Source organism: Podarcis bocagei (genome assembly GCF_964188305.1).
Source record: "Podarcis bocagei genome assembly, chromosome: 15".
Classification (NCBI taxonomy): Eukaryota; Metazoa; Chordata; class Lepidosauria; order Squamata; family Lacertidae; genus Podarcis; species Podarcis bocagei.
In genome coordinates this window covers 15,013,108-15,030,472 of record NC_138141.1, presented here as the reverse complement: position 1 = coordinate 15,030,472, position 17,365 = coordinate 15,013,108, and the positions used below count along the sequence as shown (strand labels likewise).

General features: G+C 45.3%; 1 protein-coding gene across 3 annotated transcripts in view; it reads left to right on the top strand.

Moving 5' to 3' along the window:
• KIRREL3 (kirre like nephrin family adhesion molecule 3) overlaps positions 1–17,365 on the top strand; it is a 761,553-nt gene that overhangs the window by 677,378 nt on the left and 66,810 nt on the right. For all 3 annotated transcript variants that reach the window (XM_081171663.1, XM_081171662.1, XM_081171664.1), the window contains exons 9-11: positions 7,296–7,444; positions 8,843–8,970; positions 16,735–16,861. In XM_081171663.1, the coding sequence (XP_081027789.1) occupies positions 7,296–7,444; positions 8,843–8,970; positions 16,735–16,861 (404 nt within the window). The remainder of the gene's footprint in view (positions 1–7,295; positions 7,445–8,842; positions 8,971–16,734; positions 16,862–17,365) is intronic.

Genomic DNA, 17,365 nt, shown 5'->3' with positions numbered 1-17,365 from the left:
CGTACATTAATCTGGTGTTGTAATGATGTATTGGTAATGTGGTGTTCCTCTTGTGTTGTGAGCTAGTTTAGGAACATTATGTAGAAAAGTGGCATCCATATTATTATTATTATTATTATTATTATTATTATTATTATTGATTGTAGATCCACCATGTTTTTTAGGTTTCCGCCCCGCACCCACCTGCCCCCCAGATCATCTTAATCTAATCTCTCGTACACTGTCAGTTCCTCCATCTATCCATCTCTGACATCCCCAGTGTGGCAGGATGCCAGATGGTGCCCCATTAGGTCACATTTGCTTATTGTTTGGTAAACAGCAGTTTAATTTAAGTGCTGAGTTGACAGCTTGTCCTCAAAAGACAATTTTCACATTGCAATGTTTCAAATGCCAGCTTGGCTTTCTAGTATAATGTTATTTCAACTGCCTTAAAGGGATAAAGTTCCCTTTGATTAAAAAAAGGAGGAGGGGGGAGCCCAGGGGAACTGAACTGTGTGTTTTGATGTTGACAGACCTGAGTGCATGAACTGGCAAACCTTGGACTGGATTTTCCCAGGCGCTTTGGGGCTGGCTACGGGTCTTCTTGCTTTTATAAGCCTGGAAGCTCAGCCTGTCCAATAATCATCATGACTGGCAGAATTCTCCCCTGTTTGTTCTACGCTTAGCAGTGATTTAGAGGATGTGTGTGTCGGTATCAGCCAGGTTTGCAACCAGGAGCTGCTGGAATCCATTGTACGGGTGTTGTGAGCATTTAAGCACCAGGTGCTCATATTAGCAAAAGCCCTTGATAGAATGTTTGAGGGCAGGATCCAGGTAAGCATGGCTAGGCTCATTTCTACCCTGCAGTTTGTCCCTGTTGCAAGCATCATGATTAAGCGAGCACTGCTTTCTGCTATAAATGTGCATATTCACTCGCTGAATCTCTATTCTGGCCTCTGGCCCTTTATTTGTGATTCATACAGAACATAGCCTGGCTTCAGCTGCCTATTCTCTGGTAGCCTCCAGCTTAGACTACTGTAATGTGCTGTATATGGGGCTGCCTTTGGAGACAGTCCAGAAATGGCAGCTAGCGCAGAAGGCAGCAGCTACATAGATAGTTCACAGGAACAAGAAGGCGTGAACACATAGCACTGCTTTCCAGGCCCAATTCATGAAGTGCACTCCTGGTGCTTTTATTTTTCCTTTGCAGCTGTGGAGGAAGGCTCTTGAATTCAAGCCCCAGGTGCAAAGATTGCTGCAGAAATGAGGGTTAGTTCAGTGCCAAATGCACACCCAGTTTTGGGCTGGTGTTGGCTCCATTCAGGAGCTCCTGAGTTGAACCCGTCCCAGTGGGACTTGCTATTGGCACCAAATTTAAAAGGCACTGACTTGCAGTAGAACAATCACAAGTGCATTCTAAGACTCTCTGCAGCCTGTCATATGACAACAGATGTGGGGAAAAGGGGCATGGCTGGAGGAAAATGGCCTCCTGGGTGAAATTAAGAACCAACAGGAGTCCTGATTTGGCCCCTGGTCAGTGTTTCCCCATCGCTGACGTAGAGAGACATGCTACCCCATGTCTTAACTTTGACATTGAGGACCCATCTGCACTGTACATTTAAAGCAGCATTGTATCACTTGAAACAGTCATGGCTTCCCCCAAAGAAACCTGGGAAATGTAGTTTCTTAAGGGTGCTGAGAGTTGTTAGGAGATTCCTATTCTCCTCACAAAGCTACCATTCGAAGAGTTCTCCAGGAAGAGGGACTGATTCTCTGGGAAGAAAGAATGCTTAAGAGCTGTAGCTCTGTGAGGGAAATAAAGGTTTCCTAACCATTCTCAGCACCTTTAACAGACTACAGTTCCCAGGATTCTTTGAGGGAAGCCCTGTCTGATTAAAGTAGCATGATACGGGTTTAAATGCATGGTGCGGTTACAGCCTGAGGCACATACCTGCTAGGAAGGTCAGTGGGTGTGCTTTCCTGCCGACTTGTGGTGAGAGTTACAATTGTCACGGTGTCTGTCTGACTTCTTTTGTACAAATTTCTTGTTGCGATAACATATGTCCGCAAGTTGGTTCCAGAAAATGAAACATCTGTGCACATGGAGAGAAGTGAGCATGTGTATGTTGTATCTATGACTTTTTCTTCCAATGTCCCAAGCAGAGGTTTTTTCCCCTAGGAATGGATGAACCAACCTATTTCTATCTGGGGTCAATTTCACAATTGTAGGTCTGTTCCATGCTTTCTTTTGTGGATTGTTTATAAAAATGCACAGCAAACACACACACCCCCAAAAAATCACATTTAAATTGTTCACACTTTCCCCCAAATCACACAGTTTATACAAAATGCAATTGTCCCGTAAAATATCCATTTGGGGACACATTTTTAACTGGAGTTGTTTTGCAAAATCAGGAAAGATGCATAATCCAATGGGTAGCTGCTTCCTGGCCCCTGCATAAGCCTGGGACCAACAAATCAGGTCACTCTGTTTTACAGTGTGGACCAAATGAATTTCTCCTCTATTCCACATCTCCCACAGCCTTACACAGTGAGATCTTTTTATCACAAAAGGCTGAAGATTGGGTCTTTCGCTCTCTGTATGTAAATCACATGTGCTACCCCTGAGCTGACGTCTCACCCAGTTTATTTTAGGAACTGCTCTTTTTAAATGTGAAAACCCTGCAATTCGGCCCCCTTCCCTATTCACACACTTTTTGGATAACAAATAACAGTTGGTGGCTTTCTGCTACATTGCCAGAAACAACAGGTTATATAAGTAGGTCAAGAAAGAGTCAATTATAAGAGAACTTGTTCAGTTAGCAGAGATGGATGAACATCCTAGGATGACTTAGTTGGAATCTGCATTACAGATGGTCTCAACCCCAGGAGATAGTTTAGCAAAATCTTCTACTGCTGATATATTCCAATTCCACATTGTCTGCAGATTCAGCCATCTGTGGCTGAGAAAAAGGTGTTTGTCATGGTAAAATATCCCCAGCAGAAGAATCTGGGTGATGTTGACCACATGTGATCGGAATGCAAGTGGTTTAGAATAGCACGTATGTCCAAGGGTTACACTGGACTCGAGTACGCAATACATACTTTTTTTAGAAGGTCTGTTTCATTAAGTTCAGTTCATTAATTTACATTATCTGTAGGCCAACCCTTAAAAAAAATACAATATAAGAGCAATCGTTACACGTTACATGCATCACCTGGCCTACAGCACAAGCAATTGCAATTTCTTTCAACAACTTATTTCTTTGTTTCTTAGTCCTTTTTCACTTTTGGTTTGGTTTGCTGCTGCTTCTCAATGTGGGGTGGTTTCCATGCTCACATGGGGTTATCCCATTTCATTCTCAGTGCAACCCAATAATATGAGTTAAGCAGCAAGGGAAATGAGTGTCCTAAGGATACTCAGTGACTTTCGTGAATGAATAGGGATTGGAGCCCAAGTCTGACTGCTGTATGCCCAACACTTTGACCCAGTGCACCACACTGGTTCACGAGCCCAGGGGAAGTGAACTCTAGGCCAGGGACCAACACGACCTTCCAAGTTTCTTTGTCTGCCTCTCTTTGTCTGACCTGGTCTCTCCAGGTCATGCCCCTCTCAGATGGCGGGGGGGGGGAGTAGCCTACTATACAAAGGGACCATTTGTTGCTCTACCCATTTTCCTCTGGTCCTGCCCACTGCTGTTATGTGGCCCTCAGAATGTTGCCCTTAAGGGAATGTGGCTGAAAAAGGCTTGGCACCCCTGCACTGTCTATCCCTATCCAGACATTCTCCCTCAGGTGTTTTCCATCATGTGTGTCAGGAGAGGAAGGACACACTTCCTGACCTCTGTCCCCTCCATTGCATTCCTGATGATCCAGTCTTTTAGAGGCTGGCTGCACCATTTAGAACCCTGCACCAATCAGGGCTCTAAGTCACCTGAGGAGCCTCTACATGCAGTGCTGGCTTCCTGCTTCAGGCATTTAGCCCCAGTGCATGGAGGCTGGTGGGGCTGGGTTGCTAGGTGTAAGAGCAGCAAGCACCCCCCACACCAGGCATAGGCAAACTCAGCCCTCCATATGTTTTGGGACTACAATTCCTATCACCCCTGACCACTGGTCCTGTTAGCTAGGGATCATGGGAGTTGTAGTCCCCAAACATCTGGAGGGCCAAGTTTACCTATGCCTGCCCCCCACTCTCCCCCATGATGGGAAAACATGAGAGGGACCTCTTGGATGGGGCTACTGTTATTCAACAATTGTGAGGAGTAGGAGGCAATCCCTAGATTATTTTTCATAGAGGGCCATTTAAGGTGCTCTTTGAGGGGACTTCTGGGTTGGTGCCTCCGGTAATGGCGGAGTTCCTCTGATCGGGAGGAACTTGCCCCGTGGGAATTTGGGTCTGTACCGCCGCGGCGAAGGTGGAGACCCGTAAAAATCACAGGCGGGAGAAGCCTGTGAACGTGGGATTCGGCACCTTTTGCACCTCCCCTACTCGCGGGGAAACCCGGTTTTGGGGATCCGGAGCGACGTGGGGTGAGCGGCGCGGTGCTTCGAATCGTCTGCTTCTTCCACGGAGCGAAGCCACATAGCTGTTGCCAGAGAGCATTGACTTTTTCCTGTGGACAATTTGACTCCAAAGTAATTACCCGTGAGTAGAGCTGAGATGGGAGAATCGGATTTTAAAAGTTTAATTTGGCATCGAAACGGGGAGGTTCAAAACAGGAAGTCCGCCTTCCCTACTTGTAAACAGACTGAGGCAAGGAGGCTGTAGGCTGAAGTCTTGGAAAGCCTTTTGTAAAAGCCTAAATTTCCATCGGTAAAGAGCACAAACCCCCCTTGGAGGCAGGAGAAGGGGGGGAGTTGTGGACTGAGTATGCCTGCAGGAGAGAGTGAAGGGAGTTAAAATACCGCCGCTCTGACCCTGGAAACGGGCTGCCAGTAGGACTGAAGTTTTGGAATGTTCATTGACAGCACTTAGAACGTTCCTTGACAGCTAGCAAAGGAAGAGAAATACATTGTTTCTATTGTCTCCGGCTGCTTCTAAAAAGGAGTAAAAAGTAACTGAAATCTGAAATTAACTTTGGATTGTATGAGTTGTGTTTAAAGGGGACATTGTTTCCCTCTAGTGGAAATCTCTGAAATTGGTTACTTTATAAGAGCTGGGCTAGGGGGACTTCCAGCTGCAAGATAAGAACTGTGAGACTCTGAGATTGACCTTGAATTTCTCAAGTGTTATGGTAAATGGAAAGGAAAAAAACAGGTGAAATGTCGACAGAAGAGGCTTTAGTGGTCGCTTTAGTGAAAATAAATGATTCGTTGGACCAGCTTCACAGGAAAATAGACAATCTGGGACAAAAGGTGAACACCAACACAGAAACCATTCAGAGATCGATACAGGAATTTACGTTGACACGGCAAACTGCAGATGAAGTCAGGGAGAAAACCCTTGCTGCTGAATGTAAAACAATACAACTGGAGTGTGAAAGAGCCCCATCCATTCAAAGGCAATTCGATGTGACATCTGTTATGATGGAACTTAAAGGAAAACAGAAGAATTTGAGGACCAGAGCCCTACCTGAATTGGGAAAGGAAAGCCTGACAGAGCTTCAGGAGGAGACTGGACTAACATCGGTTGAGAAAGAGAGGCTTTTGGGGGCCAGTATGACCGCCAAAAATGTGAATTTATTTAAGGGTAACTGTGAAGGACGTTGGATTGAAGAGAAGGGGGATTGGGAAATATGGACAAATCTGAGGTTGCTATTGTTGGGCCGAGTCGTTGTGGTGGGGATGAGGGTTGCTGTGATGCCGGGGATGTTGCTTTTGTTTCAAATAGTGCAAGTTCTGGATGGGATGGATTGTATCAGGAGGTGGCAGAGGGATGTTTTTGGAGTTGTTTGGCAGGGCAGGAAGCCTCGAGTAAAACTTAAGATATTGATGGATGCTAAAGAAGGAGGTGGACCTGCCCTGCCATACCCCTAAACTTTGTTGTGAATCATCTGCTCTTTGCTGGCTGAGAGAATGGTTGTCTCCTGGAAGCACAGAAGTGTTGGATAATGGCAGATGAAGTTGATGGACTAGATAGAATTGGCCGAAAAGACTGGCAAGATCCGAGACCAGGGAGAAGAGTCGGTGGAAGAAGACTGGGAAAAGTTTAAAGATTATTTATAGAATATATTGTAAAATCAATGAATGTTAGAAGAACGTTGGAATGAAGTTATATGGCTTCAGTAGAAATGTTATAAGGAATTAAGTATAAATAGATTAATAGAGTTTTAAAGGAAAATAAGGTTAAAATGTGTTAAGATAACTATAGGATAGAAAACAGGCAAAGATGGATAGGAATTGGAATTAAGTATAAATAGATTAATTGAGCTTTAAAGGGAAAAATATGGTTAGAATGTGTTAAGACAATTATAGGATAGAAAACAGAGGAAGATGGAAAGGAATTGCTGAAACAATTAACAGAAGTGGAATACAAAAAGGGAGGTGTGAGGAGGTCGAGGAAATAAGGGAAAGAAAGATAAGATGTTGAAATTGAAATTTTAAATGGTTTTTGTTTTGTTTTGTTTTGTCCTGTTTGTTTCTTTTATTATGTTTGTTTGTTTTTTGTATTATATTGTGTTGTATGTTTTTTTCTTTTTTGGCTTTCTTGTAGTGTTGTGTTTAATTTGTTGGAAATTTAATAAATATTATTTCAAACCAAAAAAAAAGGTGCTCTTTGAGGGATACTCATAATGCCACGGACATGAAGGCTGCTTCACATGTTGAATTTCCATGGCATGGTCAGCGAGTGCATAGTGCATCTGCTTTGTGAAAGCTAAGCAAGTCAAGGTCTGGATGGGAGGCTGTCATAGATTCCTGAATCTGCCATTTGGAAAAAGATGAAAGGTGGGGTGTGAATGTACTAAATAAAATAAAATAAATAAAGGGCAAGCAATTTGCACGCAGTGACTCACCATGCTGAACCAGCAGTTCTGTGTTGACATGGGTTTAAACAAATCTGTGATTGACTGACTGACGGCTGATCCAGCACTTTTTATCCATCTCTCCGCAAGCCACCAGAAATGAACAGCGTTTGGTGGCACGGAGAAATTTTCTGGAGGAGCTTCTGCACAATGATGTTTCACACGGAGTGCAACATCACAACCTGTGCTTGCGTATCAGGGGAGTGGCCTGAATTGGACTTTTATCCCTGTGTCCTTAACTTGGTTTTGTTTTGACATCTCCTTCCCTGTATGGTCCTTGTACAGTGAAACCTGTTTTACGTGGCAATGCCTTTATAACACAGTCCTGCTCTTCTCCTTGTTGTCTTTCTGCAGGTGGGCCAAAAAGGGACACATTATAAAGGAAGCATCGGGGGACTCTTATGAGACAATGGTTGACCATACCTATTTTTTTGAACCAATCTCTTGCGAGGTGACCAACGCTTTAGGCAGCACCAACATCAGCAGGACAGTCGATGTCTATTGTAAGTACAGCTCAGCTGCTGGATCATAGAATCAGAGTTGGAATAGACCACAAGGGCCATCGAGTCCAACCCCCTGCCAAGCAGGAAACACAATCAGAGCACTCCTGACATATGGTTGTCAAGCCTCCAAAGACCTCCAAAGAAGGAGACTCCACCACACTCCTGAGTTTGTGTGGTAGGGCTAATCCTTCGTCATTTGGGAGTTGCCTTGTGGATGATAACAGTGCAGTTTCTTAAGGGAATGAGATGGACAATCGATCCATCCGTGGTAAAAAAGGAAGCCAGAGAAAGGACCTAAATAATAATGGTCCAGCTGTTGTTTTAGTTAACCTTCACCTGGAAAACCAGGCACACATCAGCCTTTTGTGCTAAAGGTGGAAAAGTTTTGTCCTGCACAGTAGCAAGTCACCATGAAGTGCTCTGAATGGGACAGATGCAACCCTCTACAACAGGGGTGGGGACTCTTTTTGGCTCAATGCACCAGATCCTCATCTGTCCCCACCCCTGCAATCTAGCTTCAATAAGTGGATGGGACAACCTACCTGTCAATCATCTGACATCAGGTTGTCCTGCCTACCTGTCAAAGTCCTTGGCACTGCACATCCCAAGCTCACAACAGCTGACTGGTTTCCAGGTGCTTGGGAGCCACAGTGCAAGGCCTTTGGGGTCAGCCCTATGCTTGTCAGTGCTGAGCAAGGGACTGCAAAGCTTCTTCTCCATGAGGAAGCCAATCTAGCCTCATCTCTACTTTCCCCACACCTGCATGGCATATCCTGTCAGGTGTGGGGCAGGTGGGCAGGGGAAATGACCTTGCTGAGCCATAGGCCAGAAGTTTTCCGCCCCTGCTCTCTGCTTTGATCCAATTTTGTCTGCTATGCCTACCCAGTACCCAGTGTGTTGAGCCAGGGTGCACAGAACTAATGCAGCACTGGAGAGGCAGGCAGAATTGTAGCTTGACAGTGCCTTTGTACCACAGACCATGTCCAGCATGTACCACCTGCCCATGTGGCAGGTTGGCTGCTCCAGGCTAGACTGTCATGGCCATTCAGGCCAACAGCCTGGGACTCTTTCATAACTCCTAGGGACCCACAGTTCCAGAACTATGAAAGTGACGCCTTAGTCACCCTATCTGAATGATTTTCTGTTTTTGTGAAGTTCGTGTGTTCATATGTTCAAAGCTACTTTGGAAGAGATGGAATAAATGTCTCTGGATTAGGCTTCAAGCCTCCATTTCTTCCTCTAGTCAAGAATTCAAAGCCACAACAAGGGAGAGATCTAATTCATTGGGTGATTGCATGGTCCCTTATCGCCTTTTCCTTCCCTTACCTGCTATGAAGAATCTTTCCGCTGCTGTCCTATTCTGCAGATACCTATTCTGTGACATATCTCTTATTATAGTTGGGCCACGCATGATGACGGAACCACAGTCCCTTCTTGTTGACCTTGGATCGGACGCTGTGTTTAACTGTGCTTGGATCGGAAACCCGTCGCTGACCATCGTCTGGATGAAGCGGGGCTCGGGTGTGGTAAGGATGCTTAAAAACAGCTCAACATTTCAGGGGAAGTTTGAGGGCTGAGTGCCGAGTGCCCTCCAGACTGGTGTTTTGTGTTGTGTTGTTTTTGCTATTATATTCTGCAACATGTTCTTGACACAATGTTATGATGGATTTATATTGGGTCGTCCACACATCATTCTGCTTTATTTTTTATTTTAATTTTTTGCAATAATTCCCTAGTGCCACCACACGTGCACTATACATTTAAAGCAGTATCACACCTATTATTATTATTTATATACCACCCTATATCCAGAGGTTTCAGGGTGGTTCATATAAATTTAAACAATCTTGCCCCCCCCCAAGTATCCTGGGAACTGTAGTTTGCTGAGGGAGATGAGAGTTGTAAAGGGACCCCATTCCCCTCACAGTGCTACAATTCTGAGTGGTTTAATAATCAATCCCTCTTCACAGGGAACTCTGGGAATTGTAGCTCTGGGAGGGAAATAGGGTCTCCTGGCGCTGTGGGTTAAACCACAGAGCCTAGGACTTGCCGATCAGAAGGTTGGTGGTTCAAATCCCCGCAACGGGGTGAGCTCCTGTTGCTCAGTCCCTGCCAACCTAGCAGTTCGAAAGCACGTCAAAGTGCAATTAGATAAATAGGTACCGCTCTGGCGGGAAGGTAAAAGGTGTTTCCGTGTACTGCTCTGGTTCACCAGAAGCGACTTAGTCATGCTGGCCACATGACCCGGAAGCTGTACGCCGGCTCCCTCGGCCAATAAAGTGAGTTGAGCGCTGCAACCCCAGAGTCGGCCACAACTGGACCTAATGGTCAGGGGTCCCTTTTACCTTTTAACAACTCCCAGCACCCTTAATAAACTACACTTCCTAGGATTGCTGTCTGGAAAGGCTATGGCACAGTAAAAGTGGGACAGAAAAGCCCCCATAATATTTGTGGTAGGAAAGGTTACAGGATTTCAGCAGGAAGTTACAGGATATGCACTGACAATGGAGTCATATAAATACCCTGAAACTACTGGAGGTGCAAACAGCATTGAAAGCAAGATCAAGTTTGACCACCCCAATAGCATCAAGAGTGCAAATCATCATAAATGTAAATATCGAAAATATAAGGGATGCTCTACTGAGTCAGACCATTGGTCCATCTAGCTCCGCTCTGGCTACACTGGTTGGCAGTGACTATCCAGGATTTCAGGAAGGCGTCTCCTCCAGTCCTACCTGGAAATGTCAGGGATTGAACCTGGGACCTTCTGTATGAAAAACATGTGTTCTGCCACTGAGGCACAGCCTCTCCTCAATACTGGTTCTTGCAGGCGCAAATGGTGGCTTCAACTCACATGACATCATTCTCTTTCTGCCTTTATTGCCTAGAGTATTTTGGCAGGTGGGTGCTCTGTGCATTGTAGATATCATGCTCGTCTCACAAAGTGTAGCAACTATGAACATGAATCATAATTTAAATCTGAGCTCATCCCTAAGACTGGGTTAGCCTTTGATAATCTCCTGCCTCATCACCAGCCTTTCCCCCACCTGCCCATCTACAAGGCAGGGATAAGGATAATGGGCTGCTCTTCACTGTAGTTGTAATGTTCCAGAGAGATAATCTGCAGCAGGAAGTCGGGGGGGGGCCTGTTTTGTAGCACATTAAAGACTCAATACTAATACTAATAATAATAATAACAATGCCAGAAGACTGAGCAGTACAGGAGATCACTACATCCCATGTGAGGTTCTTTGAGTGGTTGTGGAAAGCCTGTGAAAGTAAATATTGAGTAGTAGCAAAGTCTAAGTCACGGAGTGGACTCTTGGATTTGTTCATTGGATTAATCCTTTGCTCTCAGCCTCGCTGCTCTTGCTTTCTGCTGGCGATTCCCACAGCAGCAGGATCAAATATCAGTGTTATTTGCAGTTCAGAAGGGACAACAAGCTGTTGCTGAGCTGGTAGATCAAGCATGTGAACGATCTGTGGCCCACCTTGAAATATACAAAACTGGGCATGCCTGTTGCATCCTGCAGTTAACTCAGAGCATCATTATTGTAGCCTAAGGGCGGGGGGGACCAACCCTGTGAGGTGAGCTGGGATTCTGAGGAAACTTATGTTGTGTAGTCAATTCCACATTTTGTGCTTTCATGTGATGTGTGATTCTATCCCAGTGTTCACAACCAGGGCTGCCCCACCCAGGAGGCAAACTAGAGCAGCCGCCTTGGACAACAGAATCCTGGAGGGAAGCACCCCCACAGGGACCCCACCCTGCTACCAGGTTCGCATGGCAGCATCTTCTGGCAAAATCTCATGAGATCTCACCAGAAACTGCCACCGTAGAACCCCAGTCAACAAGGCTTTAGCGGCTGGGGAGGCGACAGTTTTCTCATTCTGCCCCAGTGAAATGGGATGAACCACCCCGGATTTTATCCCAGTGTTGAGAACTGTGCAATCACCTGCCCTTTCCATTCTGCCGCTGTGTGGTGAAGAGGCTCATTATCTCACTGCCTGGAGTTCTGGGCCTGGCAAATGTATGGACGTGTTTGATCACTTTTGGACTTCTAGATAAGAGCAACAGTCCAATTACACTGGACTGCCTGAGATGGTCAAGATGGTGCCCCTTCCATTCATTCCACATATAGAAGCTAATCGAGCTAGCATTCAACACTGTCAGTGGAGCGGTGTCCTCCACTGCATTAAGGGGCAGCACGCTAGGTGAGGGAGCCATTTGGCAGAAACAGTACTGCCACCTCTCTCCACCATAACCTGCACTCCAGCATCTGGCGCCCAAGGTGCCTGCCTCGCCATGCCTAATGGAAAGGCCGACCTTCCTTAGTTGCAAACTGCACTGGTGGCAGCAGGCAGTGGTGGCTGTCCAGAGATGGCAGTGAATGTTCTCAGCACTTTCAAAGCAAAGAGGGGAAGTTTTAGACCGAGCAGAGGTCAAGGAGGCTGATTTATATAACTGGACTAATAAAAAAAAATGAAAGGTACGTTTCCATGGCAGTCACAGCACTTTCCACATTTCCGCTGCTCAAAGGGGATCTTTGCAAAGTAACCCTAATAGAAGTTGAATTGATTCCCATTATGAGCAGCATCTGGGTTAACCAAAGGCCAAGGCAACCGCTTTGCCTCTTTGTGACAGGTGGAACTTTGTAAACCATCTCCACGTTTGGCTCTTTTTGTGAACAGTCCTTGCTTACAGAGCACCACACAGCTAAAGCTTAAGGACAAATAGCCTCCTGGCATCAACCCAATCCTGGATCCAGTTTCCTAGGACTGTGCCTGCCTATTCATCACCTAGGAGTTTCAGAATGCAGTGATAACTTGCATGTGTGGATGGTCCATCACAGATGCTGTATCACCAGTAGTCATTGGTGCTCATTGAGACTAGCATGGTGGAAGGCAGAGAGACCAACAGTAGGTGGAGCCACTCCCTGATTAGTTGTAAGTAAGAAGACAGGTTGAGGTTGGTGGGGCAGTGCCTCATTACACTGAACTAACCATCCTCCACTGAATATTGCAGAGAAAGCATTCATCAATATCCCCTTATACAGTGGTTTTCAGGAGTTAATTCACGCAAACTGGTGGCTAATCATCAAGTGTAGAGTAGAAGTAAGTGTTGAGAAATCAAGAGTCTAGCATGAAAGTATAAACCAACCCCGGTCATGCTAGAGATAAAACCCAGGACTTGGATTTTCACATTCACTTATTAATATCCTATCTATACCTGTACATCTGTTTCAGTGAAAGTGCTGTGAGTAACTAGAGCAGGTGAAAGTCACATTACACCTTAATGGAGGGAAGTCACGTGTACTTCTTGGGGTGCAAGGGAGCTCAAAGTATGATACTACAAGGCCATCTACATCCTAAATATTAATGAGTGGGCAAACAGATCTTAAAAGAGCAGGTAACAAGAAACCTTCTATGTTTGTGTTTATTTTGACCCCATGATATAGTGTAACAAACACCTTGAACACACTATGCATGCACAAGAAGAAGTTCCTATGGAGTTTCAGGAATTCAGAACCCATGATTCAGGGTCTCCTCAAGCATACAAATCTGTCTGCCAGAAGTGGTAAACAATATGAGCACATATAAAAACAATACAGATAATATTAAATAGTAGGCATTGGGGACTCATGAGGTTGAACTCAGCTTTGCAGGTTTTACAAAAAACTAAAGCCCTTGTTTACAATGCCTGAGTTACCTTCAGATACATGGTTCATTCAGGCATATCCATTCTGCAGCCTTCATCTGGGTATGCAGGAATCCCAAAGTGGAATGTGGAGATAAATGCACTCCTGTGCTATGGGCAGTTTGATTTACAAATGGTTTGTGGGGCTGTGGACCATAAAATCAGACTTATTTTACAGAAACAAGAGCATCAGGCCTCCAACAGAACCAAAACAGTTTGGTGCGGACAGTGAACAGAGTCCTTCATTTTACATACTTTTGTTCCTTTCTTTTAGTTCCCCCAAGCCATTCATTTCTCATCCATTCCCTCCTCTTGACTAGGACCCTTGGGAGGAATTGTGCTGCATTCCTATGTACATTTACCTGGAAGTAAGCTTCAGAATATAATGGATATCACTAGTAGTCACTCACCCCAGCTGTACTTCAATAACTTGACATGTGTTCTGCTGCTGCAGAAGGAAGGATAGAGCCCTTTTGAAACTAACAAGCCAGGAAGGACTCCCTGGCCTTGGGCCTGTGATGTTGGGGCCACTCCGCAACTGACTTGAAAACTCACCTCTACGCTTAGCACCATGGACAGCACTTGAGCTGGTCTGACAAGTGAGCTGGGTCTCCTAAGACTTCGTGTCTTAGGCATCTTGGATTGAACAGAACCTTCCAAGTGTTGCTTAGCCTTTGAAGAACTGTTCTACTGTTGCTGTCCTTCAGATCACCTCCACAGCATAGAATTCATGCCCTTTTCAATGTTAGAGCTAATGTCCCTTCCCTGTGCAAAAAAGTGCACTGGACATTTGTTTTCTTCTAATTTTATCATTTATCTTTTTTCTTTTCAGTATTCATTGGGTAAAGGGAACCACCACCCCTCTTCATGACCCTTATCTCGTTTCTTTCTTTTGGGTTCTGAAACATCCTGCTCAGCATCTCCTTCTCAGCCTTGAGCAATCAAGTTAGAAGTCTGTCTTTTCGGGTGTTGGGAGGTGTTACAAATGACTTGCCTTGGAAAGGCAGCTGTGCAGTCCTCATGGCCGTTCCTTTAGCTCCCTCTAGCTGACAAATGACTGCACTGTGAAATCCAAGGACCACATAGCTCTAGACCAGATGACAGCCTACACAGAAATGATAAAAGGTGTTAGTGCTGATCCATTTCTGCCAGGGGAAGGCAGAATAACCATGCTGTTCTGAGAGAATAATCAGCTCACCTGAACACACTTGAGGAAATTATACGTCCATGCTTCAGTCCTGGCTCTGTTCTCCAAAGATAGCCCTGCTCCCCATTCCTTATCCTGAGCCTGCTCAATTCCTCTCAAGGCAGAGCATCCCAATTTCCTTCTCATGCTGTCTAGCTGCTCCCTGTAGTAGGCAGGGGCCCCTTAAAAAGCCTCTGCACTCATCAATCTTATTCCCCATTCATCGGCTGAAGGCTGTTCTCTGAATTTTGTGATGCAGTTCTCTTTATGTGGCTTTTACCCTTAAAGAAGTTTGGAAAGCAGGGTGAAATGGAGAGGAAAAAATCTTTGGATCACTTTACAACTGTAAAGGGTCATAGCTGAGTGACAGAGCACATACTTAGCATGCATGCAAAAGGTTTCAGGTAGGTCTGGGAGTTACCTGAACAACCTCTCCACAGCCAGGTGTCAAATTACTTTCTCCCCATCACCAACATAGATGTTCCTGAATCCCTGCTCCCTGCTTTGTTGGAAAGTGCAGTGGGACATTTGCAGAGCCCTAGATTTGTCACTTCTAAAAAGAACAAAAAAACTAGACTCTTTCAGTTTCAATACTTTTGCAAACACGGTAGTTCCGATATGAGCAGCCTTTGCAATATCTCTGAGTACTGCTAAGGGCATTAAGTGGTTTGCTAAGCATCAGTGTAAATTCCCAGAATGAGCAGAGGAATTGGCTGCAAGATCAGACACTCGGCAATGCCAACAGCTAACGTGTGGGTTTGTGTTTACATAGCAAGCACATGTTGGAAAGGCAAAAGGAAGCAGGCCTGTCGTGACGCCATCCAGACTCCTGCAGGGGAAGGTTGACAGATGCCTCTGCTTTGCCCTGTGCAGAAAGGTGAAGGGGCAGCATCACCCGACATGTAAATCCCAACACTGAAAGTTAATGTCTGCCCGCTGTAGCTGCCAATAGATCTTGACAGTTCTCGTATATGTGGAAAATTAGCCATCGAGCCTCAACTGTTTCTGCAGGCAATTAGAAAGAGTTGACTCTTAAAGGCCATATTTGTTTTAGACTCATCATATTTCTAAATACCACAGGAGCTTGGATTTTTCTGACTGGTTTGCATTAAAGTTCCCTGATTCAGCACTTAGGAAGCTTTAATAAAGCTGCTGATTGCACCGATGTGGGCAAGAGGGCCATGTTCCTGGCAGTGTGGATTGCAGAGGGGTCAAAGAGGCAGGGAGCCAGCAAATCTCTGCCAGGGCAGGGCCGACTGCAGAGAGTAAGCAAATCTCAGAGTGTCCATCTCCCACATCAGTCTACCTGACTCAGGGCTGTTTTACATGTTGCATTTGAATGGTGTGGTTGTGGTCTCCAAAGCAATACCTGTTTCAGATATTTCACAGGAAACGTAATGTGAAAAACCACACTGCTGTAGAATCTTTTAGATGCATTCCTGATGCTATTCACAAAATTCAGGGTGAAATGACAGACAATAATGCAATAGGTGTGAGAACACAGCATGCCATTCTCAACCTTGAAGCCATGGGGAATAAAGTTTGCAGCGAACACAGGGAGCGCAGCCTTCCACTGCACCCCCCCCCCGCAACTTACTTCTTCCCAAGCTGGGTTTCCAAACCATGTTTCTTATGTAAAGTGGTGAGAAGGTGATTGGAGTGAGTTTCAGGGGAAAGCAGCAGGTGGGCTATGGATGTAGCACTCCCTGCTCACATACTGTATTCTCCCCAGCAAATGAATATATCCATCCACTTTGCAGCCACTTTCCAGGGTTCCCAGACCTGTATTTGCCACCAAATGTCCCAAAGCCTTCCCAAATATAATCTATAGTTTAAACATTGAAACATATTGCCAGTGTTTGCTGTTCTCCTTCATATGCCAAAATCAATTTATTAGCAGCTGTGGTTTGGTGTATTTCAAAGTTGAGATGAGCTTCTAAATGGAAAGGAACCTTTCAACTCCATTTGATTGAATATAGCACTTATTGATCTACCTGTTGGGATGGGACCATAGCTTAATGGTTGAGCAAAGCACATGCATGGATACAAAAGATCACAGATTCAATCATGGGCATCTCCAGGTAGGACTGTCTGAAACCCAGAAGAGGTGCTGTCATCATAGTAGACTCTGATGGGGCTTCCCGAACCTGGTCCAAGCTCCAGATGTTGGACTACAGCTCACATCATCCCTGACAATTGACCATGGAACTGGTGGGAATTAAGAGTCCAACAACATCCAGAGGTAACCAGGTTTTGGAAAAATGAACTAGATGGACCAATGTACAGTAAGGTAGCTTCATAGCTGTGGAGGTAACTTCACTGTCTCCTAGAATGTGTATTGAGAGATAGGTGGCATTCTCACTTGACCACTGACACATGGAGCAAACTGACTCTCTTCTTTTTCAGGTCCTGAGCAACGAGAACACACTAACGCTAAAGAACGTGCGCCAAGAGGATGCAGGGAAATACGTGTGCCGAGCCGTAGTTCCACGTGTGGGTGCAGGAGAACGGGAAGTATCTCTGACTGTCAATGGTACTTAACTTAATCCATCTTTACACTTCTTGAACTTTAGCCACCGGTCTTCTCTCCCAATAAAAGTTTACAGAAGTGCAGGTATTGGGCCAAAAAACTAGTTTCCCTGAATTATCACCTTGTGATTTCATATTTCTTCCTTGTCCCACATTAGCCATTGGTAGATGCTGTAGCTAAGAAAGGTAAAGGTAAAGGTAAAGGTAAAAGATCCCTGGTTGGTTAAGTCCAGTCAAAAGTGACTATGGGGTTGCAGTGCTCATATTGCTTTCAGGCCAAGGGAGCCGGCAATTGTCCAAAGACAGCTTTCGGGTCATGCGGCCAGCATGACTAAACTGCTTCTGGCACAATGGATCACCGTGACGGAAACCAGAGCACACAGAAACGCCATTTACCTTCCCACCACAGTGGTACCTATTTATCTACTCACACTGGTATGCTTTCGAACTGCTAGGTTGGCAGAAGATGGGACAGAGCAACGGGAGCTCACCACTGTCAAGCGGATTT